The 27,868-nt window shown below is 37.9% G+C and overlaps 1 protein-coding gene and 1 long non-coding RNA gene across 4 annotated transcripts in view; both read right to left on the bottom strand.

The window, feature by feature from the left end:
- The window catches only part of Gbp5 (guanylate binding protein 5), a 12,421-nt gene extending 2,223 nt beyond the window's left edge, over positions 1-10,198 (bottom strand). The window contains exons 1-10 of the mRNA XM_005385098.2: positions 10,042-10,198; positions 6,849-7,057; positions 6,259-6,386; positions 4,996-5,105; positions 4,546-4,742; positions 3,954-4,196; positions 2,603-2,883; positions 1,636-1,848; positions 870-972; positions 458-639 (exon numbers count right to left, since the gene is read on the bottom strand). Of these exons, the coding sequence (XP_005385155.1) occupies positions 458-639; positions 870-972; positions 1,636-1,848; positions 2,603-2,883; positions 3,954-4,196; positions 4,546-4,742; positions 4,996-5,105; positions 6,259-6,386; positions 6,849-7,038 (1,647 nt within the window). The 5' untranslated portion in view covers positions 7,039-7,057; positions 10,042-10,198. The remainder of the gene's footprint in view (positions 1-457; positions 640-869; positions 973-1,635; positions 1,849-2,602; positions 2,884-3,953; positions 4,197-4,545; positions 4,743-4,995; positions 5,106-6,258; positions 6,387-6,848; positions 7,058-10,041) is intronic.
- A 13,328-nt stretch (positions 10,199-23,526) lies between these two features.
- LOC106148529 overlaps positions 23,527-27,868 on the bottom strand; it is a 35,444-nt gene continuing 31,102 nt past the window's right edge. Inside the window, exons 1-3 of one of the 3 annotated variants that reach the window (XR_001234065.1) lie at positions 27,281-27,457; positions 24,071-24,132; positions 23,527-23,608 (exon numbers count right to left, since the gene is read on the bottom strand). This is a non-coding gene — a long non-coding RNA (uncharacterized LOC106148529). Of the gene's footprint in view, positions 23,609-24,070; positions 24,133-24,639; positions 24,736-27,280; positions 27,458-27,868 lie in introns of those variants that run through there. The other 2 variants (XR_001234066.1, XR_001234067.1) reach the window with 2 other exon arrangements.

Genomic DNA, 27,868 nt, shown 5'->3' with positions numbered 1-27,868 from the left:
ACCAGGAACCGAACTCACGACCTTGCGCTTGCCAGGCAGGCGCTTTGCCGCTGAGCTAAATCCTCAGCCCTTTACAGAGCAATTTCCATGTTTAAAGATAACTCTAGGAAAGAAATGCTTTAGATTTTATTTAACAATTTAAAGTACTTATTCTCTACTAAGTACCATTCTGAACACTCAGATTAATGCGTCTAATTATCCAATTAACCTTATAACATATGTACCACCACTGTGTCTATTTTACAGGAGAGGAGAACAAGCCTCCGAGGGAAGAGAATGCTTCCCTAACCCTGTATTTGGGAAGAAGTGGTGCCTGGATTCGCCCAGCAGTCAGACTCCACAGTACCTGTCCTGAGCCTCCAACTGCACTGCCCAGCCCCTTTGCCAGGGGCTCATGCTCCTGCTCATAGAGAGGGGAGAGATAAGGAAAACCTGAGATGAAACCTCTGATAAATACCCGGAGCCGCTGCTCCTGCTCCCTCCGCTGCTGTGCCAGGAAGTTTGCTCTTTGGATCTCCATCTGCCTCACTTGCTCCTGGTGGAGCCTCTGCTTCTCCTCCAGGCGTCTCTGGTTCTCCCGGGCAATGGCCGCCAATCTTTCTGCTTCTGCCCTTTGAGCCGCTGCCTTCCGCTGAGCCTCTGCAGAGAAGGAGGAAAATAAACCTCTCTCAGACGACTGTGCCCCTTCCTTCTGCTTCCCACTCTTGTCTATTATTGTTACAACTCCATCATGAAGTTGACTTGGGTCGTTTCCCCATCCACAGAACCAAACTGTAGCTGATTGTGGTGCTCTGGGGCCGTCCTGGCCATGTTTATTTTCAAACTTCGAAACTTCCTGTCTGCTTGCATTGCCTCCAGGTTCATCTCACCTTCCCTCTCCTTTTCCTTGGCAGTGAGAGCCTGGTCTGTCTGTAGAACAGCATCACTCACAGACTGCTTGGACTTTAGGTAATTCTGCAGAACTTCCTCAGCCTGTAACCCCAAAGCACAAAGTCAGAACCAAGCAAGGGTAATGGGCAGTGCTGTGAACCTCTTTATTTCTGTTCGCTCCTGTTTTCCCCCTAGTGGATGCTCAGCCAGCATCCAGGAGAACTGTCCACAGGTCTGTCCTGCTGCACATGGGGGCACAACCTTGGCGCTGACATCTGAGCACCCATAGCTACTGAAACTAAGATAACACCTTTTGAATTCTTCAATTATTTTCAATTTTTGCGTTCTGTTCTGTGTAACCAAAAGAACTGTTCCTTTGTGGCAATGAGCACTGAAGGTTGGAACAGAACCCTAGTGACAATAGGGAAGATAAAACAAAATATGTGTTATGTACAGGGACAAACTCCACACAAGGAATGTAAACATAATGCTCTGCAAATATGTATCAGAGAAAAAATGAGAGTGATCAAGGATAGGTGGAGGAGGGAGGAAATGAACGGCAAAGAGACAAACGAAGGAATTAAGATGTATTATGTACCTGTACCAACTCCCCACAAGGAATGTACATTAAATATATATTAACAGCAAATCACCTAGATATAAACTCATCTTTGTGCCTATATACATGTGTTTTTCTTCTTGTCTTCATTTTCCTTGAGAACATTACCTAAATTTTCCATAGCTAATAGAGAAATCTGGTGATACCTGTATTCCTTTTCTTGGCTGTTGATAGTAATTTTTCTTCAATGCTTCCAGTTTTTGAAGGAAGAGATTATGACCTCCTGGCCTAAAATAAACCCCCAGCCCCACTTCTTCTTCCAGAGGAGCAAAAATATCCTGAAGTAAAGTTGAGCAACGTTTTGAAGAGGCTTCCTTGTTTCGCTCACAAATATCATTCTGCTTTGCATCTAGGAGGGTCTTCAAAGGGACAAAATCCCGGAGATGTTAGCAAAAATTCAGTATTACCAGGTGTTGTTCTCAAAAAGAATATATAATCTTTTGTAGAAATTTAGTGGAACATAAGCTAGTCTATATCCTTTCTCTCAAAACTTGAAAAGCTGAGAATGACACTCTATGAAAAACAACATTTAGTTTGGGGTTAGAAATGTACTAAAACCACTTTTTCTTGTTCTCTGTGCTTTAGATGTAATCTTATAAGCCCCTCTCCCTGAGCCCCAGGCCAGAATTTTAAATGCAGAATACTATTTTTACAACATCTTTGATTTTTTTTTTAACCTTCAATGAAAAAGGAGTGTTGGATAATTAACTGGAATGATATCAGCTAATTTTATTTACCCCGGATAGCTCATATTTTAGTAGATGCAAACGCCAATTTTTTTCACTACTAAAACAGTAAAGGTAACACCTTGTAAAAATAATTTTGAAAGGAATAAAATCAGTTTAACTTATGTCCATGGGTGTAATATGTTCAAGGTGAGGTCTGTGCTTATGTGAAAACTTTGAAATCTAAACTACCTAGAGTATTTATATACTTTTTTGATTTTTAGAATAAAAGTAATATCATGGAGTGGATCATATGAGTGATTATCATTATTTTCAAGTTAAGTACTTGCTTTTCTTAATTAAGTCTTTTTACCATTCATAGAAAATCACTGTCTTCTATTTACCCTAAAGCCCATGTACTAGAATGAACAGCAATAATATTAATCACCTGTAATTCCTTCTGGAAAGTTTGGTCCTCATCCTTGAAAGAGTTCTTTGTGAATATCTCCATGGCCTCCCTCTCACAGGCCCTGTGCAGGTCCAGCAGCTCCTGGAGGGTGTCTGTGGGCAGCTGCACCTTCTGATCCATCTGCTGGTCATAGTGGGCCAAAGCCTTCTGCACTGCAGCTGAGTTCTCTGTCTGGACCAAGGCTAGGACTGAGTTCCCCACGCAGGGGAGATCCCCTCTGTTGATGGCATCGACATAGGTCTGCGTCAGGCTCTCAAGACCTTCACAGAGGGAAAAGACGGTTATATTACTTGTGGAGCAAGAGTCGCTCTTCCATTGAGTAATTCTGAGCATGTCGCTTTAGTGATTCACTGCCTGAAATTTTTCACCATTCTCTGCATTATCCATTTCTTTTGGGAAATTATATAATTAAATTAATTAAATGAATTATATAATTATATAATTCAGAAGCAAGGTCTTTCTTTCTTTGGGAAAAGAAACTGTGTTCAAAAAAGAAAATATGGTAAATCTCAAGGTGTACCTGAGGGTCCACATCCCATAACTGTCTACAAACAAATGCAATGATTATATACAAGCCATGCATACTTGATCAGAATGCTATAGGCCTCGCCTCTTTAGTCTTCCCTTTTCTCTCTGTCAGTTTCCATTTTCTTTGGAATTTGCTTTTCTCTTTTACTTTGTTATGATACTACTGGTCTGGGAGATATCCTCTTCTTTAAAAAATGGCAAATTAAGCAATTTTAGGCCACATCATTTCTCTTATTCTTGCTTGGAATTTCCCTGTTTTACTTCTCTGTCAACTTGTGCAAAATTTCCTTCTATAACATAGCGATTATTTATGGAATTTGCAGACAGATTTCTTAGAATGAATGAGAACATGAAGCCACCAGTCATATATTTTAGAAATCTAGACAGTTTTAACCTTGGCTGAACATTTGTGTCAGTGGAATTCTCTGTCTACCAGGAACATTTATATCTTGCTCGTCTTGTGCCTATCAAAGGCTTGGACACATAATGAGGCTCCAATACACTTCTGAAACAAATGGCGCCAATCAGTGTGGATTAGTGTAGTTCAACAGTGGAAAGTAGATAAGTAAAACTCTTTTAATTCTATTTTCACTTCTTTTCTCCCCCTATTTTGTGGAAGTTTGGAAGTATTACTAAAAATACTAGAAACACATTTTACATCCACTATAATTTTATAATCGTGTCTCATGATTTTCATGGTGGTAGTTACTTATGCATATTTTAACATTGGTGCTACAAGGAGACTCATGTGGTCCTTATACTTTCTGTTGTATAGAAGGAAATTAATTAAATAGATACTCACGGGGTCCATTGACCTTCATGCCTCCTGGAAGAGTCTTGGCTGCGGAGTGGCTGAAGATGTAGGAACAGAATTCTGACACTTGTTGCACAAACTCAGGATGCAGCTCATCATCATGCAGCTCCTCGAGGTGGGAAAGCTGCTTCTTCTCGGCAGGTGACTCAAAGATAAAGCATTTCTTTCTTGGAAAGAACTTCTTTATGCAGAGACGGGGCAAATTGAAATTTTGAATTCTCTCATTGCTACCTAGAGATGGAAAAATAGGATTTATTTACTATAAAATTTGCATTTATTATTTGCTCAAATAAATTTCCTTTCCCCTAATGTTACTTATTATGATTTTGTAACCCCTATGCAAATGATAAAAGGTACAAATCAGAGAAACAAAGGAAAAGAGAAAGTTTGTTCCAAGGATAGACACATGATATAATTTAATATTGACTCTATTTGTTTATTCAAAGTTATTAATATTTATTATTTGTCTTTGTAATGGAGTTAAGTGGGTAAATACAAAAAAGTGTACATTCAACCACCTACAAAAAGGAGTAATTTGTTGGGTTATTTTTTTCCTCTTTCCAAACTAAAGTGTCCTTACCTTCTTTGACCATCAGTGAGTTCTCCAGGTACTGATCTGGTGTGACAAGTTGGCCATCTGTTTCCAGGTTTAGGTAGAAATCTCTCAGAGTCCACACTAAGTCTGGAAAGAAGCTCACCAAGGCAGCAGCATCTTCAGCCCCATTAAGCTCAGGTGAGTTTCTTGTTCTGAGTAGATCTGTCAGTTCTGTCACATTGCTGAGATGCAGTTAAGGAAATTTGCACAAACGGGACAGCATCTATGCCTATATTTTATATCATGCTTCCCCAAACCTTTATTTTCTCTCTACCACTCAACCAAATTGACATCAGTAAATACGAATACTCTTTTTGGTGTAGTTTTAATGTTTATCATAGTTCTATTTTTGTGATTCACAAAACCTCGTAGCCATATAGCTGGTAAACAGAGATCTCTCTGGCTTTAATGGCATCCTGGACCACAAAAGGATACTGCAGCAGGTCGATAGAGCCCTGATCAATTTTGTTCATGGTGTTGTATACAAAGGTGCTGCTCAGCAAGATTGCCAGTGCAAAGATCTGGGTATCATTCTTATTATCATCCTAGAAGCCAGAACAAACTTCTTACATCTCAAGGCATTCCCAGGTGAGCAATCATTGAAAATGGCATTGAGACATACAAATGTTAAACAATACAAAACTTATTGTCAGACACATAAACTTAGTGTGATTTTCTCATAGATGATTTTGTATGGATCAGTGTATTGTTAACTCACCAGTCCTCTTATTACTGCTAGATATTTGCAATATGAATAGTCAAAGTTAATTGGGTAACCATAGTACTTAAAAATCAATATTTTCCAGGCTCTAAAATAAAACTGTCCTATATATACAATGCACATATGCTTTTTGAGTAATTATTATCCATGAGGCAGTTAATATTACTGATCTTATCTATTTCCAAGAAGAGTATAGTGAGCTAAGTTTATAATTCCTATCTACATCGTGTAGAGGAGGAAATCAAGTTTGAATTATGGTTTGCCATAGGTGAATATTAGCAAATCAAAAGTAAACTTTAAAAAACATATAAAACCATAGCTATTCAAAAGAAATGTTCAGATATGTGCAAGTATCAGCTTGCATCAGCTCATAAAAGCCAATTGTGTACATCTCTTTCCATGTCTGAATTTAGTGGCTTCACTTTGATAGCTTGAAATCAATTATGATTAGAGGGTTTAGAAATGGCAATGATACAATTCAAGACATTTTTCTTAATATACCTGATAGTTAAACACTTACCTGCATAAACTAGAAAGGCCCATGTGTTTAGAGTTTAATGATTTGGATAAGATTGATGAAAAAATAAGTTTTTGGGGTTAATTATTTTTATCAAAGTCAGAGAGCCACAAGTGCCAGAGTCCTGATTTGAATTGAAGTTGCTCCAACTCAGAGCCTTCACCTATGATCTTCTGTGTAAGAGTAGGCTTGTAGCACTGATTTTATGAAACTAGGTACACTATCTGTATGAACCTAGGAATTCCTTAGCTCAAAATAAGGAGAATTCTTCCAATATTGATTTTGCCTTGTAAGTGTATTTTCTCACTTCAGCTTTCCTACAGCTCACTGTTAAACATAGAAAGGAGAAAAATGAGTATACTCTGGTCAAGAAGTACAAATTTAGAAAAAAAAAAAAACTCCTTGTATGAAGAATGTTCACAGATGAGGATATTAGTTTAAAATAATCTTTCTTCCTTACCTTCTCTACGTCTCCTAGACCTTCGGTGTCAAGCAGAACGAGGGTGTGGTCTGGCTTCTTGGGATGAGGCACACACCACATCCAGATCCCCTTGGTGTGGGCCTGCACTGTGGAGCCAACAGAAAAGCCTGCAAAGGAGAGTGGAGTGGTTGTCATAGACAAGGGGTCTGGAAATTGGGTATTTTCTGGATAATTGTGGTAGTGATTAAGGAAAGCAAGAAGAAGAGTTTGCAGAAAATACAAGTACTGATTTGAATTTCAGGAAATAATATCAAATACCATAGTTTGGATTTGATGGTGTTTTAATCATAATATCACAGCACTAAATTTTTAATAGTTCATGTATGTGGAAATTATTTTATCGTTGTCTTAATCCTTATGAAAGGAATACATGTTTTCCCAAGGAAATCTTAAGACAAACAAAATAAAGTTAAAAATGAAGTGGTACGTCAGGAACCGTGAGCTGCCTTTTATATCCCAGGAGATATTCAAAATTTCATCTCCAACGTTTTTTCTCCTCAATGCCCATGCTGTATGGTGACATCATGGGTGGACAGAGGGCTCAGCAGAGCCCTGCTGGTGGCACTCACCCTTTTGCTTCCCAGCCAGCTTGTTCATCAGGTAGGATTTGCCCGTGCGGTAGAGGCCCACAATACCCACCACCACAACGGGCTGGGTGATTGCAGACAGGATCCTCAGAGCTTCTTCTTTAACCACCAGCTTCTCTTCAGTGTTCTCAATGAGGCACAGTGGCTCAGGCATGAGGATCTCTGGGGCCATGTCTAAGATGCTACTGTGTCTGCAAAGGAACACATGGGATGGAATGGGATGGAATTTCTAGTGTTTAACCAGAGAAAGCCATTGTGCTTACTAAATCTAGAAATGCATTATTCTCTACCATGGCCTAAGTTTCTGAAGAAATTTAAAAATAAAAAATAAGAAGAAGCAAAGAGGGCAACAATAAAATAGATCCTAGGCCCTTGATAGATTTATGTACAGGAACTTGGTAGACACTGAGAAACCCGTTTTCTGAGTATCAGCTGCTAATGGTTTGAATCTAACTTATCCCATTGATTTGTCTTACCTGTATTCTTCGGTTGAGTTTAGACCACCATCATTTGTTATATTGCATTTGTTGCTCTTCTTTTATTAGGTATATATCAGGTGAAACTGCCTTTTGTTAAGTACTGCCAGGCCTTTGTGTAACAAGATCTAATAACTCACAGTCATTTACTTCTTACAACTGTGCCTTTTAAAGAATCTCTACATGGTTATCAATGTCTGCTATGAAACCAAAACTTCAAAGCATGATCATTTTATGATTGGTTGAATGAGTAAAAACAAAAACTTGTTTTAAAAAACCCTCCTTCATGGGGCTAAGGATTTAGCTCAGTGGCACAGTGCCTGCCTGGCAAGCGCAATGTTGTGAGTTCGATTCCTGGTACTGGAGGGAAAAAAAAAAAAAAAAAAAAAAACCCTCCTTCTTTCACTTAATTACTTATCTTGTACTTCTAGGGACTAATTTCTGTAGCTTGAAGATATTTTTAAACTATATGAGATATAAGCAAATGCTTGCTTTTCTGCCTTGCCTTATCATAAAATGAATTTCTTCCATTTTATACATGATTATTTACTATAGAAGTTAAAATATGCCACCAGCTTGACTTTATTTACATAGAAGTCTTAAAGTGAAAAACTCTCTATTCTTTTCACTAGCAGAAGTTAAAAGCTGTGGGCTTCTTGACTGCTGTTGCCTTTGTTGTTTTAACAGTCATAAAGACCTGATCTCCTCTCTTTCTCATAGCCTTGCCCTGTAAGTCATTCTGATGACAGATAGTAAAGACTTGGGGGCTGATAGGAGTTTGTGAGCTGATAGTAGGATCTGATAGTAGGAGATCCATTTGCAAATGGCATAGCCTTAGATATGGCCTTCAGAAAATACCCAGTGGAAACCTGACCCAGAAAAGGGCAATTTCACAGTGAATTTAGAACTCAGACATCAAATGTCTTTTCATTATAAACCACTTCAAATGAAATTTAATAGCTTGTATTTGGAGAATTCTGATTACTTGGTTTGTTTATAGCATGGGCTAGGATCAGCTTTACAATAGAAAGATGTGAAAACCTTGCAGTGTGGTCTCCAACAATTAGCTAGGAAATCAAAATATATTAAGTGAAATCTATAAGCAGATATTGAGTCTTGTGGACTCTTGTGCTTTGGAATGATGTCATCTATAGGGGAGGGGACTAATCTGCTTGAGTTTTGAAACTTCCTTATTAATAATAATATTAGTGATGTGTATCTCTGTTAATAGTATTTTATATGTTATCCCAAATCATATCTGGATAGTATCTTTAATGTTTTTAATGAGCCAGCTCTCTAAAATATCTTTGCGTAGTCGATGTGATCAAAGCACATACATAATTGTTACTTTCCCATTTATAACTCAGCCTATGATGTGTATTCTATGATGCATTGTCTCTAACTCTGAGTCCCATAATTTTTGTAAATAAAAGCAATGCAAGATTAGACCAAACCACACAGAAAAACATGCACATTTTGGTTTTGTAGAAAGTTACATTTGATTTCCAATGCTAGACCTGCACTTGGCTAGCTAGTTGCATCACACTAGTATTTCACTGAACTCTTTAAGCATGTTTTCTAAAAAACGAATGCAAATTTTTATCAATAAAACTGCTACCATGAAAGGAAAGAAAACTGTAGTAAAGAAAAAATACAAAAAAGAAAAATACAAAGAAATGTAAGAAAATTATTCAGCAGTGTTAGTAATGGAGTTCTGGAAGAAAACATTTCTCTTTTCCACCATGTTATTCCAGCTTAGTTTTGTGCTTTCCATTTTGACTTTTAAGTTTGGAGATAAAAGCACTTAGTAAGCTAAATATGTGATGCATGTGATGCAACAAATATGTGATGCATGACTCATGGTAAAAAGTTCAAAGGAAGAGAGTTCTAAGGAGGGACAAGATTTAGAGAATGGTTGGACAGTATTGAGAAATCCAGCTGTTGGTTTAAGTGACTCATAACAGCAGAGGCAATAGAACAGAGGCAAAATCCAACACATGGAGATTAATGAGTGAATGAGTGCCAGGGGAAAAAACAACAATGAAATCAGTCTATTTCCAAAAGAAAAAAATCTACTCTCTTTTTTTTTAATTTTTATTTTTGGTTTTTTTCTGGTATTGGGAATACGAACTCATGCCAGGCAGGTGCTGTGTCTCTGAGCTAAATCCCCAGCCCCCAAAAATCTACTCTCAAAGTACGAGATTATGACTAAAAATATATTGTGTTCTTGAAATCTCTTCATCCTTTACTCTGAGTTTTAACTTTTGTTCTCTACTTCTTTTTTTGCTCTTAATAACAGCAAGCTACTTTCAGCACCTCTCATTCATGGTTTTCCTGAAAATAGTACAATCACAGTTCTTGAAACTTTCAGGGAGTAGTTTGAGCCATTTTCATTGGTTTTGAACAAAGGCAAAGGTATTTTAAGTAGCAATTATGAATCTTAATTAGTTATAAGATGGCAAACAATGCAAAAGAGTTTAAAGGCATTTCAAAATCTCGGAGTAGCCTGGACCTCTGCTGTGTCTAATTCACCATGGAGTAAACGTAGCTGGCACCTAATATGCTGTGCTGCCTGTCTCATTACACCACAGTTTAGTCTTTACTAGGTCGGACGTGGCACAGTCACTCTATGTTGGATAGACTACTTTAAAAACTGACTGGACCTTATAAATCTCTTTCCATCCTTTCCCCAGTCTTACCTTAACTCGTAAAATCAGGAGCAGAGGTTCTTTAGAGCAGGAAAGAAAGCTGTTCTGAGGAGGACTTAATAAGAGTTCTAACAGTTATCCTTAGGTTCGGCTATGATTATTTGCCCTGAGCTTAGAATTTCCTTTCTCCTCCCACCTCCCGTCTCCCAGCAGCTAATATGAATATGAAAGTCAGTCCGAAGGAAAGTCCAAAGGGGATTCCCAAACTTCTCTAAAGGAAAGCGAAACCATAAAGCAGTAAAGGGCTAGACAGTTAGAAAGGGAATTTCCTGAGCATTGCCTAATTTGGTAATATTTGGCCTGATTTCCTCAAAATTACATATTGTTACAGAAAGAAAGTTTGGACATATTTTACAATTTTTTCAAGTGTACATTATTTTACCTGGCTTAAAATTTTGATATTTCTCTCCAGTCTGGAAATGTACTTTTTGAGGGAAAGCTTCATATAACTTTTGAGGACTGATATTTGAAATGTTAGGCACACCGACATTTGATAAAATGTGTTGCTTTTACAGTAGGTTTAATGGCTGAGAACTTTAGCTTACAGAAAGAGACAAAGTTACTGATACTTAATGCAGAATGAATGCTGACAATATTATTTATTAAACATTTGTTATGTTCCTTATGCAAGCCTCACTATTTTATATGGATTGCCCTATTTTAATTTTCCCAGTATTTTAGACAGCTATGTTAGGTAGAAATATTATAGGCAGTCAGAAAAGACTATGCCCTAGAGGGAATCAGTACAGAGAATGAGAATACATTACAGCTGTGGCTGGAGGCACATCTGTTAAGGGCCAGGCCTCAAGATAAAGACAGAATGACCAGGGCTACATACCTCCCCCGGGGATAGATAAATAGCATGACCTGGTCCAGTAAAGTCTAGATAGCTGTCAGTCACCACAGCGGGTGACCAAGATCCCATAATCCATCCCTTCCTTAAGAAGTTATTTGTTCTTTCCATGTACATTCGCTGTGTGACTTGATTCCTCACTGAATATTAACTAGGCAGCTATACAGGTAATTTTATTGGTTGGTCATTATTTTAACCCACACTGTACCCACCTTGTGCTTTTGTACCCTCTTCATGATTTAACTCTATAAAACCTCCTTTGAGAAGTGGGCTCATCGCAACTGACTTTTGGGTCTACTCCTGCCTCTTGGGAGCTATCTCTCTCAATAAAATTTTCCTGCTCTGAATCTCTGTTCTTAGAATTCATTCTTCAGTTTGGGGAAACACTCACTCAGTGTATCTGACAGATAGCAGCTTGGGAGTTACATTTATCTTCCCTATATTAGCAGCAAATATTCCCCCCGATTTTACAAGAGTTATGGCCCAGAGAAATAATCTGTCCGAAATTACAAAAATACTGATAAGTTGATCTTAAGATTCAAACTCAAGCACTTCATTGTGCATTTTCTGAGTAAATCATTATTGTAACCACTATCATAGCTCCTTTTTGATAATTAGATTGGGACATTTTAAATATCACATTTTATTCTGACAACAACTGCACATTATAGTTGGTTTTATATTATCTGTATTTTATGATGCACAGGACTTCTCAGGCTGTCTGCTGCTATGGCTTGGATCTTAAATATCCCTCAAGGGTTCATGTGTTGAAATTGATGTCCCACACCGATACCCTACTGGGAGGTGGTACAACCTTTAGAAAGTGGGGCCTATTGCAATGCAGATCCCTTCCTTGAGGGGAATATTAGAGCCACAGCCCCTCTTCTCTCTGTTTGCTTCCTGGCCACCATGAAGGGAGTAGTCTCCTCTATCACATGCTTCTGCCCTGATATACTATGCTGCCATAGGCCGAAAGGAATGTGATCAAGAAACCATGGACTAAAACTCTGAAACCAGGAAACAAAATAAATCTTTTTGCTGTTTTTCTTAGGTATTATATTACAATGATGGAAAGTTGACTAACACAACAGCTAAAGAAGATATTAGAGAGCCCAGCATGGTGACCTATGGCTATAATCCCAGCACTCTGGGAGGCTGAGGCAGGAGATCACAGAATTAATCCAAGAAAACACTAATGAGACACTATCTCAAACATTAAAAAAATTAAAAAGAACTGGGGATATTGCACAGTGGAAAAGCCCTGCATCCAATTCCCTGAATATTTATCTATCTATCTATCATCTATTTTTTTTTGGACTGGAGACCTTGGCTATGAATTCTGTTCTGAACTCAATGCCCTGATTATTATATAAAGATTTACCAAATGTTGGAGGTCTGACTCAGTTTTTTCTACCTATAATAGAATAATCTACTCTTTTGAACTGAACATTGCTTAAAATATAGATGCTTACTGTCATAATCCTTTGACATAGTCATCAAGCAAACTATGCTTTCTCCTCTCTTCATGCTATTTCAGTTTGTTCCACCATAAAATACCTGGCATTTTCTATAATCACAATTGTGTATAAGTAATTATTTTTAGTAAATATCTGTTCACTAATTACATGAATAATTGAATTACAATATTTGAAATATTCAATGTCTCAGTAAGTATATATTTGAGTGAGATGGATTTAAAAAGAAGTACTGTCATCAGCTTATTACAAAACAAACATCATAAATACTGAAAAATATAGAGATCAAGTAGAAAAAATGAGTCACTTTAATCCCATCAACCAATGATTGGGATTACAGAAACCACCCTTTTAGCCAACTTTTTTGACCTTTAAGATTAATTGGCATTGGCTAGTTCAAATAAAAACAATTTTAGCTTTCTTATACCTAAAGTTAGCAAAAAACCTTAAATCATATTTGGACTAGCCTTCAATAGACAGAAAATTGTGTCAGTGTAAAAAAATCCATATTATTTCAGTTAAACAGAGACCATTTCTTATTAGTAAAACTATTTTACAATAAACTAACAGCACATTCATTCTTTCAAATTCAATTTTATCAGTATCAGTGCAAGTTTGCTTCAAGATTTCACAAGTTGGAGACTATTGTTTAAAACAAAAGATATTTAGGAAGAAGAAATATAATACTCCACGTTGAAAATCCAAAAATATACAACTGAGAATTATCAGACAAATAATGACAAATATTAAGCAGCTAAGCTAGGGTTTGGATGTAGTTTCTTCCCAAGAGTAAGTGCAATGAAAGTGTCATCTCCAGTGTACTGATACTGAGGTAGTTGGAACTTTAAGAGGTGAAATCTCTTGGGAAGTCCTTAGGTCAATAGTGATTGAAAGGGATTAGATATTTCTTCTGGGGCCCTGATTAGTTCTCACAAGATGAGTTTTTCTTAAAGCCTGGGCATGGTTCTGTTCAACTCTCTGGCTTCCTATTTGAGATGAGAGCCCTTATTCACACACATCCTCCTCCGTTGCAGTCTGATATGAAATGACGCAGCCAGTGCAGGTTGGAGGAGGAGCTCTTCAGCATGTGCATCATGCTGTTCAGGCTTGCAGCTTCCCAAACTGTGAGATAAGTAAATACCTTTTCTTCATAAATAGCCTACCTCAGGTATTTTGTTATGTTAATGGCAAACTGACTAATACTGTCAGCTGTAATATCACATTGCAAAAATTAGTAGTATTGCACATGTCATTGCATTAATCAGGGTAGGTTAAAGTCTATGATGACTAACCTCCAAATCCCAGTGCTTGACAAAATAGTGATTGATTTATTGATGGCTCATGTACAAATTGGTAGAATTACAGCCCTCCGTTCCACACACTTCTTTGGAGATGCAGGATCATTTCATTGTTGGCTGGTGCACTATTATGTCACTCATAGTGCTAATACGTAAGTTCCACTGATCCAAAATGTTCCAGCCAAAAGTGCTTGACATTTCACCATCACTGATGGATGAGTAAATGCCAAAAGTGTTTGATAATTGTCATTTCTTAACCTTTCTTTACCATAGCATGAGGTATCACAATTAATAAGATAGTCTCTCATTCCCAGAGGGCTTGCTCTTCCAGCTGCAGCACATAGTTCCACTACCCCTCCTTTGCAGACATAACTTCAGCATGTGCAAAGCCAACACCATTTATTAAAGATTATTATCTTTACTCCAATTAATGTATTTAACATCTTTGTCAAAGATAAGATGGCCATCTGAAGTTGTTTCTCCATCTTCTAGTCTGCTCCATTGACCCTACAGTCTGCTTTTTTTTTGCCAGTACCATGTCAATTTTATCACAGTAACTTTGTAGTATACTTTCAAGTCAGGGATTGTGATGCCTCCCTCTTTCCCTTTGTTGCCCAGGATTGGCTTTGCTATTCTAGGTCTCTTCTGTTTCCAAATGAATCTCAGGATTGTTTTCTCTAGATCTGTGAGGTGTGAAAATGATGTTTTGATCAGAATTACATTAAATCTGCATAAAAGTTTTGGAAGAATAACCATTTTCACAATGTGGCTGCTTCCCCTCCACGAGCAAGGGATATCTCTCCATTTTCTGATATTTTCTTCAATCTCTTTTTTCAGAGTACTCTAGTTTTCAATACATAGATCTTTTCCTTACTTTGTTAGATGGATTCCTAAGTATTTCATTGTTTTGAATGCTATTGTAAAAGGTATTGTTTCCCTAATTTCTCTCACAGTGAGTTTGTTCTTTGGGTACAGGAATGTTATGGATTTTTGAATGATGACTTTATATTCAGCTATGCTACTAAACTTGTTAATCAAATTGTTAAGTCTTTTTGTGGAGTTTTGGGGGCCTTCTGTTTAGAGTATCATGTCATCTGTGAATAATGATGATTTAACTCCTTTCCTTCCTATCCTAATTCCTTTTATTTCTTTGTCTTGTCTAATTGCTCTGGCTAATATTTCCAGAACTATACTGAATAAGAGTGGTGATAGTGGACTTCCTTGCCTTGTTATTGATTTTAGAGTGAAATCTTTCAGTTTTTGTCCACTTAGTATGATGTTGGCTGTAACAATATGTGCTTAAATAATTTTTATTTTACATAAAAACCAAAGTCTACAGTAAGAACTTTAGATATATTCTGGTCCTGACTTACAGATAAGTATGAAATATCAAAAGAGAAATTAGCAAAAACATAATTTAAAATAATAATGTAAAACAATACATTAAATTTTGTGACCTGAATATTTTCCTATGTGTAGATATTGGCATAATAATTTTGATGTTTTATAATGAATTAAAAGGTACCAATTTTTAAATGATGTGTTTGATACTATGACAAACCTCTTAGATACATTATCTGCTAAAATTCACAAAATATCATGGGTTAGTTTTTATATGCCTGTGGGGAAGATAGTAAAATATAGAAAACTACAAGTTATGTGTAAGAGAGTTAGTTTGCTTTTGAGGTAGGCAGGCAGTTCTCCGTAGTAGTTGTTTTTGTTTTTACATTCTTAATTTGACAGAACTTTTGAGGTACTTTGGTACTTGAGGATACTTTGGATATGCTTCCAGATCATTCTGTTTTATCCCTATCTCCTCAACACCTCTCCCTCCCCAGAAAGGCACACAACAACAAATAAAAACATTAAGACATAAAATGTGTTAAGTACACATGTTACTAACTGTATGAGTTACCTCACTACTTGTATCTGGTTTTCTGGATATGCCTCATTCACTGGAGATTTTAGGACTTGGCTGTGTCTCTTGAGACTATATTTGTTATAAGTCCTGGTGACTTCAGCACCCTGGATACAACTGTCCAGTACTCTGACTACTCTGTCCTTGAATTCCTTATATGCAAATTCTTCTCTATCATTTCCTCCCAGCCTGGAGGTAGAAATAATACTAGCATAGCAAATTGTAGCAAACAGTAAGCTGTATTTTCTCTAAAGTTGAAAATCATATAGAATCTGATGAAATCTCTTTGTCTTTAGTCTAAATTCATATCACCACTCTTTTGGACTTCTAAGATGCTAATTATACTCGTCCTTGCCTTTCTAGACCTAGAAATCCAAGATTAGTGACTTTCCCTTAAAAAATAATACTTGAGAAATCATATACATAGAGAGAAGTTGGGCTGGGGATATAGCTCAGCAGCATAAGCACCTGCCTGGCAAGTTCAAGGTCCTGAGTTTGATTCCCAGTACCAAGAAAAGAGAGAAGTAACCAAATTATACTTTTATAATACATGACTTTTTGGGAAAAAATTGATGTGTTCTTGTACCGTCATGTAAATCAAAAAACAGAAATTTACAAACATTCCCAGTTGGCACTTCCAACTTTTGAGGGAGATCTTAGTACTTGGCTTTTGACATGAAATCCTAATGAGTCACTTTCTAGTGTAATCCCTAACTTCTGGGTGTGGACCACTAAAACCCCTGTGAAGGGTAACAGTCTAACCCACCTGTCAATACGGCACACGGATGCAAAATAAAGACAAAGAGAAAGTTCTGCAGTTGAGGAGCTCTGGGATGACCAGAGTTCTCTGTGGAACAAAAGGCTACAAGTCCAAAAGCTCATGACTTATACTGATATCAGTCAGGGAGGTGGGTGGGGGCTATGGCAGAGTGCTAGGAAAGATGAACTTTGTGGACATTGGCTCTAATGAGAAATAGTAGTTTGTACCAGGCACAAAAGCTCTCCAATTAGCAGTGTAATGGATAGTTTCATGTATGCAAGGCTGACACCTTTACTGCCAGGAAGATATAATTTTTATTGACTCCCATGGCCTCAGCTGAGATGTTATCTCACGTCTTAGCCCTGGAATCTTACACACTATTACTCAAGTCCCCATTCCAGCCATCAGAGGTGGGGCAATTCTTGCCCACATGCTGCAATGAGACAAGTTGGCATCTCTGCTGGACTGGATCACATTTTTTTAGCCAGTTGAGGGAATATCCATTTCAATAAAGCCAGCTCTACATATCTCACTGAGTAGGGTTGAAGGAGAAGTCAGGGAAAGATCGAAGCAAGGGCCTTCATTTCTCTGGAGAGTCCAGCTTGGTAGTCTCACACAGTGCACAAATCTATTTTTGGATAGAATACCCCATATTTAAGGGATTTACTTCCAGGACTAGGTAATAAAAGCTTAATTTCCATCTTCCTTGGGTCCCCATCCCTTCTTGGATTACACACACTGAGGAAGTAGTTTTCCTGGTAGAAGAGGCGCAGCAGGCATGGAGTTGAGGATGGCTTCCTGGTAACATTCAGTGAAGATGGGAAGCTTTTGTTTCCTTGAGAAACTGTGAGATAATAAGTGTTGCTGTTTTACCACACCAAGTTTTTGGGAAATTTATTAGGCAGTGATGGGTAACTAATTAAGAACTTTATCTCACTTTTAATTCCATACATTTTTTATTTTTCCATTTATATAAAGTGAATTGTACACATATCTTTTCTTTTATATTTGACTTCCTTTGTTTAAAATTACATTTTTAGAATCATGCATGTTGTTGGACTCAGTAATGATATTTATATATATCTAGAAACAGAATTAATTATACAGTATGAATTTATTTTTTTTTTTTAGTGTAGACAGTAATTTTTATTTTCCAAGTAAGATTTTCCAAAGCTTCACATATTCACCATTATGGTTTATATCTATTTGTCCCCTTCCCCAAAAGGCTCATGAGCTCATAGGTGGGGTTTGGGGAGGTGAATAGATTATGAATGCATTATATTCACCAATGGGTAGTCCACTGATGAGGTTATAGCCAATGTGATGTTGGGAGGTGAAGCCTGATTGGAAAAAGGGCATCACTGAGGGCCTGGCCTGGAAGAATGTTTTTCTCCTTCCTCCTCGGTCTTTCTCCCTGCTTCTCACCACCATATGATGGGCTGCTTCTCCTCTGGCTTATCCCCAGCCATGCCACCTTGGCTTGAAGCCAGCCTACTATATGGTCTGAAAATTCTACAGACTATGATCCAAATAAATCTTCCCTCTTAGAGTTGCGGGTGTTAGGCAAAAAGAAAGTAACGAAGACCCTCACTCTCAGATGTGACAAAATCTTAAATTGTCATCATTCTAGTGAGTATGTAGTGTTAGTCATTGCAGAGTTTGATTTGTCTTTCTTTGAGCATTAATGATAATTATGTTAATTGAGCACTTTTTCATGTCTATGGCTTATTTGGCTTTTCTCTTTCGGATATGTTTATTCAAGACTTTTAAAAAATGTTTCTAGGTTTGTCTAGGTTTTTGTTTCTTTGCATTTTTTTTTTGGTTAATTTGAAGAACTACTTAGATATTCTGCATTTGACAAGTGTGTATGTGTATGTGTGTATGTGTTTTGTTAATATTTCGCTTGTCTTCATTCTCTTAATGGTGTCTTTGGGTGAATAGAAGTTCTTAAATTTTAATCTTTTCAAAAAAATTTTAATCTTTTCAAGCTGATCGATTCTTTGTTTACATTTAATGCTTTTTTGTCTTATTACTCAGATTGCCTGAAGGATATGAAAACAATGTCTTGTCAGTTTCTGAATATTTTATTTTTCTATTCAAATTTTGATCTATAGTCTACCTGAAACTGACTATTTGAATAATGGGAAAGCTATTGAATTGAGCTTTACTGTTCTTTTGCAAATATATATATATTAGCCTAGCTCCATTTACTGAAAATAACATCCTTTCTCTGTAGTCGTAATGACTCAGCTACCCATACATGTATGAGTCTGCTTCTGTCTCTCTAATAATTTGCAAGAATCTGTTGCTCCATGCTCACAACAACACTACCCTGTATTCTTTACTCTAAGCTCTGCTCTTGTATATGGTCAGACTACCCAGAACGCGCCTGATCCCACCTAATCTTAATCAAAACTGCCATGGCAGTTCTTGGTAGTTTGCATTTTCCTATGAATTTTAGTCCTACTTTGACAAATTTCCCCCAGTATCCATTGGGATTTTGCTCTGAATTGCACTGAATCTAAAGATAAATGGGGAGAGGGGGGAAACATCATGGATCTTACGATCTGTTACCTAAACATGTCTGCCCATCTGTTAGTCTTCTTCAAGTAAGTTTTAGGTACACTTTTTTTTAAAAGCAAAGCTATGCACACAGTGTACACACTTCATAAATGTACAACTTGATTAACTTTTACAAAGTGAACATGTCTATCTGTCTACACTGAAGTGAAAAATCAAGACATGGCAGAGTGCTCCAAGACATCTTAATGTCCCTAACAAGTGCCTTCCACCTGTCTTCTGTGAATATGGTGAAAAATATGGTGTTTAAAAAGAATTTGCCAAGGGCCACCAGTGGTTTATTTATCATCGAACATGTTTCTGAGATGTGCTATCCGTCCAGATTTTTTTTAAAAAAATGTGGCTTTCCTGTTTGGTTAATAGAGAAAGCAACTGATTTCCTGGAATTAGCCCTACTGTAGAGGTAGCCTTGGCTGCTTTCAGTTTCAGTGGAACTTAAATTGTGAGAAATACCCATTCAAATAGCTTGGACTGGCTCAGCTAATTGTCTTTTTGGCTGTAAAAATACTCTGACTAGGTAATTTTAAAACATAATATCTGGAAGTGCCTGCAATTTGGAGAAAGTAAAGGAGTAACACTAATTACCAGATTCCCAGCACCTCCCATTTTATTGTTTTTCAAGAGCAGCTGTATGGCACTCAGTTTTTAAAGTCTTTCTTACAAAAAGATTGGAATCGTCTTGTTGCAGGGGCTGCCACAGTTTTTTTTCTCTCTCTCTCTTTCTTTCTTTCTTTCTTTTTTTTTGAGTACTAGAGAGCAAAACCAGGGAATTCACAATAAGCTATATCCCTAGCATTTTTTTCTCTTTATTTTGAGGCAGAATCTTGCTAAGTGACTCAATTGCTCAGGCTTGGCTCCACTTTGTGATCCTTTTACTTGAGCTTCCCAGAGTGCTGGGATTGCAAATGTGCCCCACCACACCCAGCTGCAGTCAGAACTGTTCATTTTCATTTTTTGCTGTCTTCAGTTCAATAGACCCAGTGGTTAACAACAACTGAATCATGTCACGTATTTGCTAAATACTTTTAACAGCTTCGTGTTGCATCTAGGGGTAAGTCCATCTCCACACCATGGTCTGCAATTTCTCACAATCTGGCTCCTGCAGGCTCCTTTTTAAACCCAGTTTTCTCTGCTTCACCTGAACCTTTATTCTGGGCCAACCAAATCAAGCTATTCCCCAACCTAGAATTTTCCACAAAATCCTTCTGCCTGGAACTCCTTTGACTTATCATCCCCACACCACTACATTGTACTTACTAAATTTCATCTACAGTAAATATGCTTTCCTAAAGGAATTATTTCTGACTAAGCTAAATTAGTTCTCCTTTCCATGCTTATTTATGACATTCTGTATTATTCTCCTATAATGAGTGTCAGAAATTGAAATATTAAATTTGTTGGTAGGATATTTATTGAAGTCTTACTTCTGATTTTAAAAAATCCAAGAACTATGCCTGTTCTGCTAACCATGGTATCCTCCATTCTTTCCTCACCAAGCAGCCCCTGGTTAGCAGTCAGTATATATCTACTAAATGCTAAATGAAATTGTGTATAAAAAGTGCCTCCTTCATTTTCAGTTAGCACATATGATTAAGGTTATTTGTATCCAGCCCTTTCAGCCTTATAGACAATATATAGAAATTTATTTCTCAGTGCTCAAAGCATGACTTCATGAATGTGAAACCACATTACTATTTCATCCGTTATTATCGTGATCATCAACCTGTCATGTTAGGTTTTGCTTTGATAGCTCTACAGCACCAAAGAAAGCTCTGTCTCTGTCAGGTATATATGTCACACAAAGAAGTAATAAGCTTAAGGATTTTATTTTCACTTGCTTTAATTATGAAGTAAGATTTTATCCTAATACTAATTATTTCCATAATATTATACAAAAGAAAAGATAAAAATAATTAAGTCACTTCGTGTTCTAGTAACACTTTAACTGGATAACTTGAGGTTTGCATCATTGTATAATAGAAAATGTTGCAAAATTGTAGCAATCATCCTTACCCATTGTGTTAGCTTGCTAGGTCCATTATAATATTGGAAAAAAATCCCATACTCCTTTTTTTGACTCCTTCTTCTAACATGCAAAATACATTGACCCTATAACAACATCTAGGCTTGCACTCAAATGTATTAAGTTATCCTAACATCAAGATTACATCCAAAATTTTATCTAAATGCCACCTAAAGCAGATAAGAATAAAATTACAGGTATTCATCTCACAGAAAAATTCCTCTCTAGTTATGAGCATGGGAAACCAAAATATCATGGCAAAATAGGTATCAGATAGACCTTCTCATTTTAAAAGGATGAAATCAGAAGGAAGAAAGGGTTTTTTGTCCCAGGTAAGTCAGAAACCTAGCACAATAAATTCCATTAGGTTTTATGGCTTGAGAATAATCCTTTTTGATCTCTGCTCTAACCTCTGATTTCACTGTGGTAGTAGATGTATCCTCTGAACTTATGCGGGCAGCAGCCCTTAGCACCTCAGCACATGATGCAAATTCTCCTTTTGAAATTAAGGAGGAGGTGGCTCTGATTTGTCAGCCTATGTCTCCTGGGTTTATGTGGGCAGTGTTGCCCCTAAGGCCCCTGCATTTGTAGCTCTGCCCACAAAGTCATTCTGTATTTTATCCTATCTCTCAGGGACATCTAAACTAATGTTTTCCAAATAGCTGGCACCACAATCTAGCAAAGGTGATCTAAAGTTGAGAAAATGACACGTGATTCCATTCCCAGAAGCGGAGTTCCGTTGCTACTAAGGTGCGTGATGGCATTCATGAACCATACTCTTCATATCTTTAGCAAACAGCTACAATTATTTGGACAGAGAAGAGCATAGCAGTGCTCACTACCAGAAGCAACAGTCTCAGGATGTCAACCTACTGCATGGTTTGTAGCTTTTAGGGCCCAAGAAAGCTGTGACTCACCTGGGCACTGAGTGGAACACCAGTTTCCTCATATGTGTAGAACCACCTGAAAGAGTCTCTTTGAAAGAAGAGCAATTATTTCCGTTTTGGCTAAACTTGACCCTATTTCCATGTATTGATACATCAGAGCTGGCTAGGAAAAGTCCCTATCCCTTCACTTGGCTTTAGCAATGCATATCAGTCCAGCTGAGGTGCTGATGTGTAGCCTTTGAAGCAAGGTGACAGGGCAGTGTTTCCTCACCTCTATAGTTCCCAAAAAACATGTGTGAACTGCGCAGGATGGATAGCTGTGCTCCATGCTGTTGGCTGGGATTGAGCCTCCAGATAAGAAATTATGACTTCTCAGGGAATCAGAGCTGAAGTACCAACCCCCAAACATTAGATACTACCTCAGTTGTGCTACGCAGATTATTCTTTTTGCATATCCTTCTCCTGCATCTTGCAGAGGTGATTTCAGGCCTCCTACCTAGCCCAGCTCACAGCACTCCACTACTCACAATCTTGCCAGTCTCACAGTCACTCATCCTCAAGCCACTCCCTTCTTCACGAATTGACAAAACCCAGGTTTGGCCCTGGATTGAGGCCTTTGTTCCAGTTAGCCATTCTCCTAGCTGGACTTGGACCCCTTGGCTCCCCACAACTATAGATATGCCTTAGTGTCTTTATTCTCGCCATAGGTTGCACTGGAAATGGTAGATTAGAATTACTTGCTAAAATTCCGATAACTTTTCCATAGGATTACAAATGTAAACTTCCTGGACCACGATGAGAACCGAGAAGGCTCTCAATGCTCACAGAAATGAGACAAAGCAAGGTCGGCAGCAATAGTGAGCATTGGCTGACCATGGCCAGCAGTCTTCGCTCTGGAACCATCATACAGCTATGAAATGCACGCACCCTCTTGTGCTGAAGGGGAAGGAGCCCATTCCCTCCCTTACACACAGCGAGCCTGGGTTATTCGGGTGCCATGTGCCGCACACTGGCTAAGTAGAACTGATAAGCACTCATTAATCTTGAGGCAGGGAAATTCTCAAACATGACAATGTTCCCAGCACAGATTGGGAGGGGTCCTTGTTTCCCTGAAAGGAAATGTTTCACACCCAAGGCCATTCTTGTGTTGTCCTGAGGGATCAAAAGACTGCCCACACAAGTCTGCCTTTGCCAACAGCCTGCCCTTTTCCTAAACCTTCTGGATGCTGAAATGACAGATAAAACACATGGAATTTGGCAGTACAACTGCCTGCCTCAGATCTGGAGGTGGAGTCAGGTCTGACTTTGAAGCGGCCGCTGAAAAAGCCATATGTATTGTACTTTGCTTTCAAACTTCCCTGCCATTTTGAGATAACACATTGCACTTTGCCAGGGACAACACATCATCAGCGACAATGGGAAATGTAGCTCCAGGAAGATAATCAGGTTTCCCTGGAGGGTTGTCCTAGCCAGGAACCCCAAGTGCCTAGATTAAACCAACTGTAGTGTGGAGGGAGGAAATGGAATGAGATATACAACTGATAAGATTTTAGCAGAGCAAGAGGGTTCCACAGTTCAGATTCTCATTGTCTATATTAAGGACATGTTCATAGTTTCTTAGTTTTCTGTTCTTAATAATACAATAGCACAGACAGACTGGGTTATAAAGACATGAGGTTTACCTTGGTTCACAGTTGTGGTCCAAGGTCAAGGGGACACATCCAGTGATTGCTTTTGATGGCAGACTCTGGGCTGTGCAAGGCACTGCATGATGAGAAATAAGTCAGGCCTGTGTGTATTCTTAGCTCTTTCCCTCTTCTTATAAAGCTAGAAGTACTGAGTCATGGGGGCCCCAAACTGCTGGTCTTATCCAACCCTAAGGACCTCCCCAAGCCCCTTTACTAAGTACCATAATTAGATTAAGTTTTTAATCTCTAACTGCTCACAATGAGTATTAGATTGCATCATGAGTTTCTCAAAAGATAAACAGTATTTAAACCACAGCACATAGCAGGATTTGTTGGCAATGTGATCCTTCACAGCCAGCACATAACTGAGGAGTATTCTGCTATCTACTACTACTTTGGGTAATAAGTTTAAAGTCTTGTTGGTAATGAAGTTTGAGATACTCCAAGTTGTTATACATGGACTGAGCTCTTACAATGAAAGTGTGAGACAAGAGAAACTTTAGTCTGGTGTGACAAATCCATTGTTGCTTAAGTTCACCTTGCTCTGCATAGCTGTGCTAATCCTCATCTGGATATTCCGTGTCTGCATGGCAGAGGTTTCTACAGGAAGAAAAATAGGGAGAGCAAGTTCTTCTCCATAACTCTCTTGATCCATGATCTTGAGAGAACAGGTACTCTTGTCCACTGACCCACGAAGGATTGCTTGGTTATAACCACCCAGGCTGTCTGAGCCCTACTGTGGGAACAGTTTTCCAATTTCTTGACCAAACCTTTTTGTCCTCAATGGTCCAATTCAGGACCAAGTTAAATACATTTGACACAGTCCCTAACATCACCCAGATATACTGAGGGGTCAGAAATGTTCAGGCATTATCAGGGGAATTTTCATACCTTGATATTCTGTCATCTCTTTCTTCCCCCTCATTGAGAGGCACCAGAAAGTTTCATGGCCCCAAGTTTGAAATGGGCAACCATATTATAGTGCCACTGTAGCCCAGACAATAAACCATCCCTAGAAAGGATATTCAAGTGGGGAAATGAGATAAGCAATGGTGGAGTACACTAAGATTGGGATTTGGGAAGCGCAACCTAATTATACTGCCTGACCTTCTACTGCCTCCAAGCTCAATATTTCCCAGCAGGTATTGCAGTTCCTCTTATCAGCTGTCTCAGTTACTTTTTCTCATTGCTGAGACAAAATACCTGACCCTGAAAGTTAAAGGAGAGAATGTTAATTTAGCTTACAGTTTGTAGGCTTTCAATTCATAGTTGACTGGCTTCCAGGCAGGGTGGCATGGCAGAGAGGAATCATAGAGGATAAATAGTTCACAGTATAGAAGGCAGAAGACACAAGGCCACAAAAGCAGCCAGCAACAAGTGAGCATAGCAGCCCTCTTTCTATCCCTAATATCTTATCCAAGGTATATGATTTTAGAGCAGGTAGCACTCACACCTTCCCACTATGCAAACTCAGAAGTGGGCTGAAACAATCAGTTAACTAATTTAGTAATCACACATCCTACTCCCAGCATTGCACACTTAATCCCAGCATCACACACTATAGATCTAGCCACCTCTGAAAAGCCCCACCTATGAGCACATGAGCCTTCAGAAGAACATCTAAGCACAAGCCATAACATCATCCAAGTGGGTTTTGTTGAGGGCAAACTATCCAGTATTCCAATCTGATGGTCTTTATGTAGTTATTGCTTGAGCCACCCATCTTATCATTTCACTGGGCATAACAGAGAACACAAGGGTGCATTTTATGCCATGGGAATGTATACATTGCTATGTAGCTTGTGCCATAAAAGGTGTACTTCAATAGACTGAATCCTGCTCTATATCTAAAGTCATGGTCGAGGTATTTTTTTGCAATAGTGATTCCTGTGTCTGCATGATACAGTGGAATAGTGGTCCCATATCCAGATGTCAGTGGTGATGGGGCACCATCAGAATCCATGGCTGGAAATTCATAGTTTATTGTGATCAGTTTGTCACCTTTGTGTGAAATAAGCTCTGGTTACTGTGGGTTAGTTCACCATATTGCACAATTAGGTTTCCTCCAAAATTACTACAGCTGTGCCATTCCTCTGGCTTCTGTTATTTCTAGGGCAAGTCTTCATGACCCATTCTGTTCTTCAGATGAATTAAGCTTCTTAGTTCTGTTCTGTTGTCAACCACAATGAAAAATCAAGGCAATTTGGTGAGCTTTTGCTACATTAGCTCCTGAGGTAATTTATGTGTCAAAAATCCAATGGACTGATGCACTCAAGTTGTAGTCCTTTGTTGTTATAGGCTCCAGTTACAAGGATAGATGTGATTCAGACTTGAATTACCTGAGATTGTTGGACTCCATAGGCCCATGCTAGTATATGGTACATGACTTCTAGAGCCTACCATTTGTGGAAACTCAATACAGAGGTAGCCTTTTTGCAGGTGACTTTAACTAAGGGGCCCAAATATCTTCCAGTTACAGTACATATTGCCATTCATAGCCAAAACAAGCTTACTACCTGCTGAGATTGATTAGTGTTGGTGGGAGTTGCCAAGATCAGCAATTCTTGTTTTACTGTTAGGAACATTCTTCTGTTTACTGATCCAGGTGGCTCCCAGGAACTACATTTGTTGAGCAAATCCCTGAACATCATCAGGTTTGGATTTGAAGTTCTAACCCTGCCTACTAATGTCATATTGCAGGAGAATTGCGTTATCTCACTGAAAGTGTAATGTTGAATAAATGTAACTTAGTCCTGACCTTCATCTCACAAAGAGATGGAAAAGACATTTTCTAGATCTACAGATGACAGCACACTGGCTCATGAAACAGAGGCTAGCAAATAATGATTCAGGAAACTAATTTGGTCCAGTCCAAAGGTCAGCTCACATGGTGGGTGGGGCATGTCTGTGATCCAAATAAAAGATTAATTTGCCAGAAAATGTACTTCCAACCTGACCCAAAATGGCTTCCTGCTTTCATTTTAAGTGCTTGGAAGCAGTACTACTCATTCTTGGTGTTCTTCCATTCTTGGTGTTCTTCCTTGAGAATTTATAAAAGGAACTCCTATCCTCATAAAAACATATTTTTAAGTGAGAACACACTAAGTTTATAAAAATATTAGAGGTGAATGGCCTTGAATGTACAGATTGGATATTTCCTTTTTTGTGACTTTCAGTGATAGTCTTTATTTTTTTCCTAGATAATTTTTTCCTCTAGTACAGAATTGGTCTTTTTCTTTATTCATCCTCTTAAACCATCTTACCACAACTTTTTATTTTTATGGAATCTAAAAGGAAACAATGTAAATTTTCTGGTCTGTATTATGCTTTTTGCAGTTGATCAGCTCTGTTGTGACGTGGAAGCCATCATAGATAATATGTACACGAATGAGCATGATTGTGTTCTGATAAAACTTTTTATTTCTAACAACAGGAGGCAGAAAAAATGGACCTTCAAGCCAGGGTCTGCGAATCCCTATTATACATTGTTACTCGGTCTTTCCTTTAAAATAAGTAATAAAAACTAGTATTCATTCTATTTAATATATGAAGTACTAATACTCTTGGTAGGTACTTTTTATTTTCAAAACTTTTTAGTGAAACTAAAACATTCATATATCACTAATAGATAACAACACAGTCCTACTTTCTGTTGTTTTTAAGAGACTTCATTTAAAATCCTGATTTCAGGCTATTCCAAATCAAATTTAATATACCATCAGAAATATAGCAAATTAGAGATACTAACTTAGAGATATCATCAGGAATATTGTAGATTAGAGATATTAACAAATTGTTCCAGGGCTTGTCCAGTCCAAGAAGTTTTGTCACTTGTAGTAGTCTCAATCAGATTTCTCAGATGATTTGTCTCTGTTTTCATCTCTTCAGATTTTTTTCTTAAATCCTTCTTTAATCAGATACTCTTGTATCTAAAATAAAGTGGTTCATGGTCATGAGAAAGAAATAGCTTTTAAATATCCAGTATTTCAAGTGTTAGGTTTATATTTAAGAATTTTGTTGAATTCTATTTTCTGCATATTCTTTCCAACACATAATATTTGAAGCAGAGAATATCTTCTTGGCTGGACCTGGACAATGGGAAGAAGTAGAGTTTACAGCTTTATTCATATGCTGATCTTCACCCACCATGAGGTTTTCCCTGGGTGCTAAGCCAAGCATTTAAACAAGTTATAAAGTTCCAACAAAAATTCCAGTTGGGAGGGATTCACCAGCTCACAAATTTTTAGTCCCACTGGGAATTGGGCTTATAGTATGGTCATAAAATCTGATATAAATACTTTCAGATGACTAAATGGATAACTTCTTCCAAAAATTT

The sequence above is a fragment of the Chinchilla lanigera genome, unplaced genomic scaffold (assembly GCF_000276665.1).
Source record: "Chinchilla lanigera isolate Chin_1 unplaced genomic scaffold, ChiLan1.0 scaffold00022, whole genome shotgun sequence".
In the NCBI taxonomy this organism is placed as follows: domain Eukaryota; kingdom Metazoa; phylum Chordata; class Mammalia; order Rodentia; family Chinchillidae; genus Chinchilla; species Chinchilla lanigera.
The sequence above is the reverse complement of the archived record's forward strand: the minus strand, read 5'-3'. Positions and strand labels throughout refer to the sequence as shown.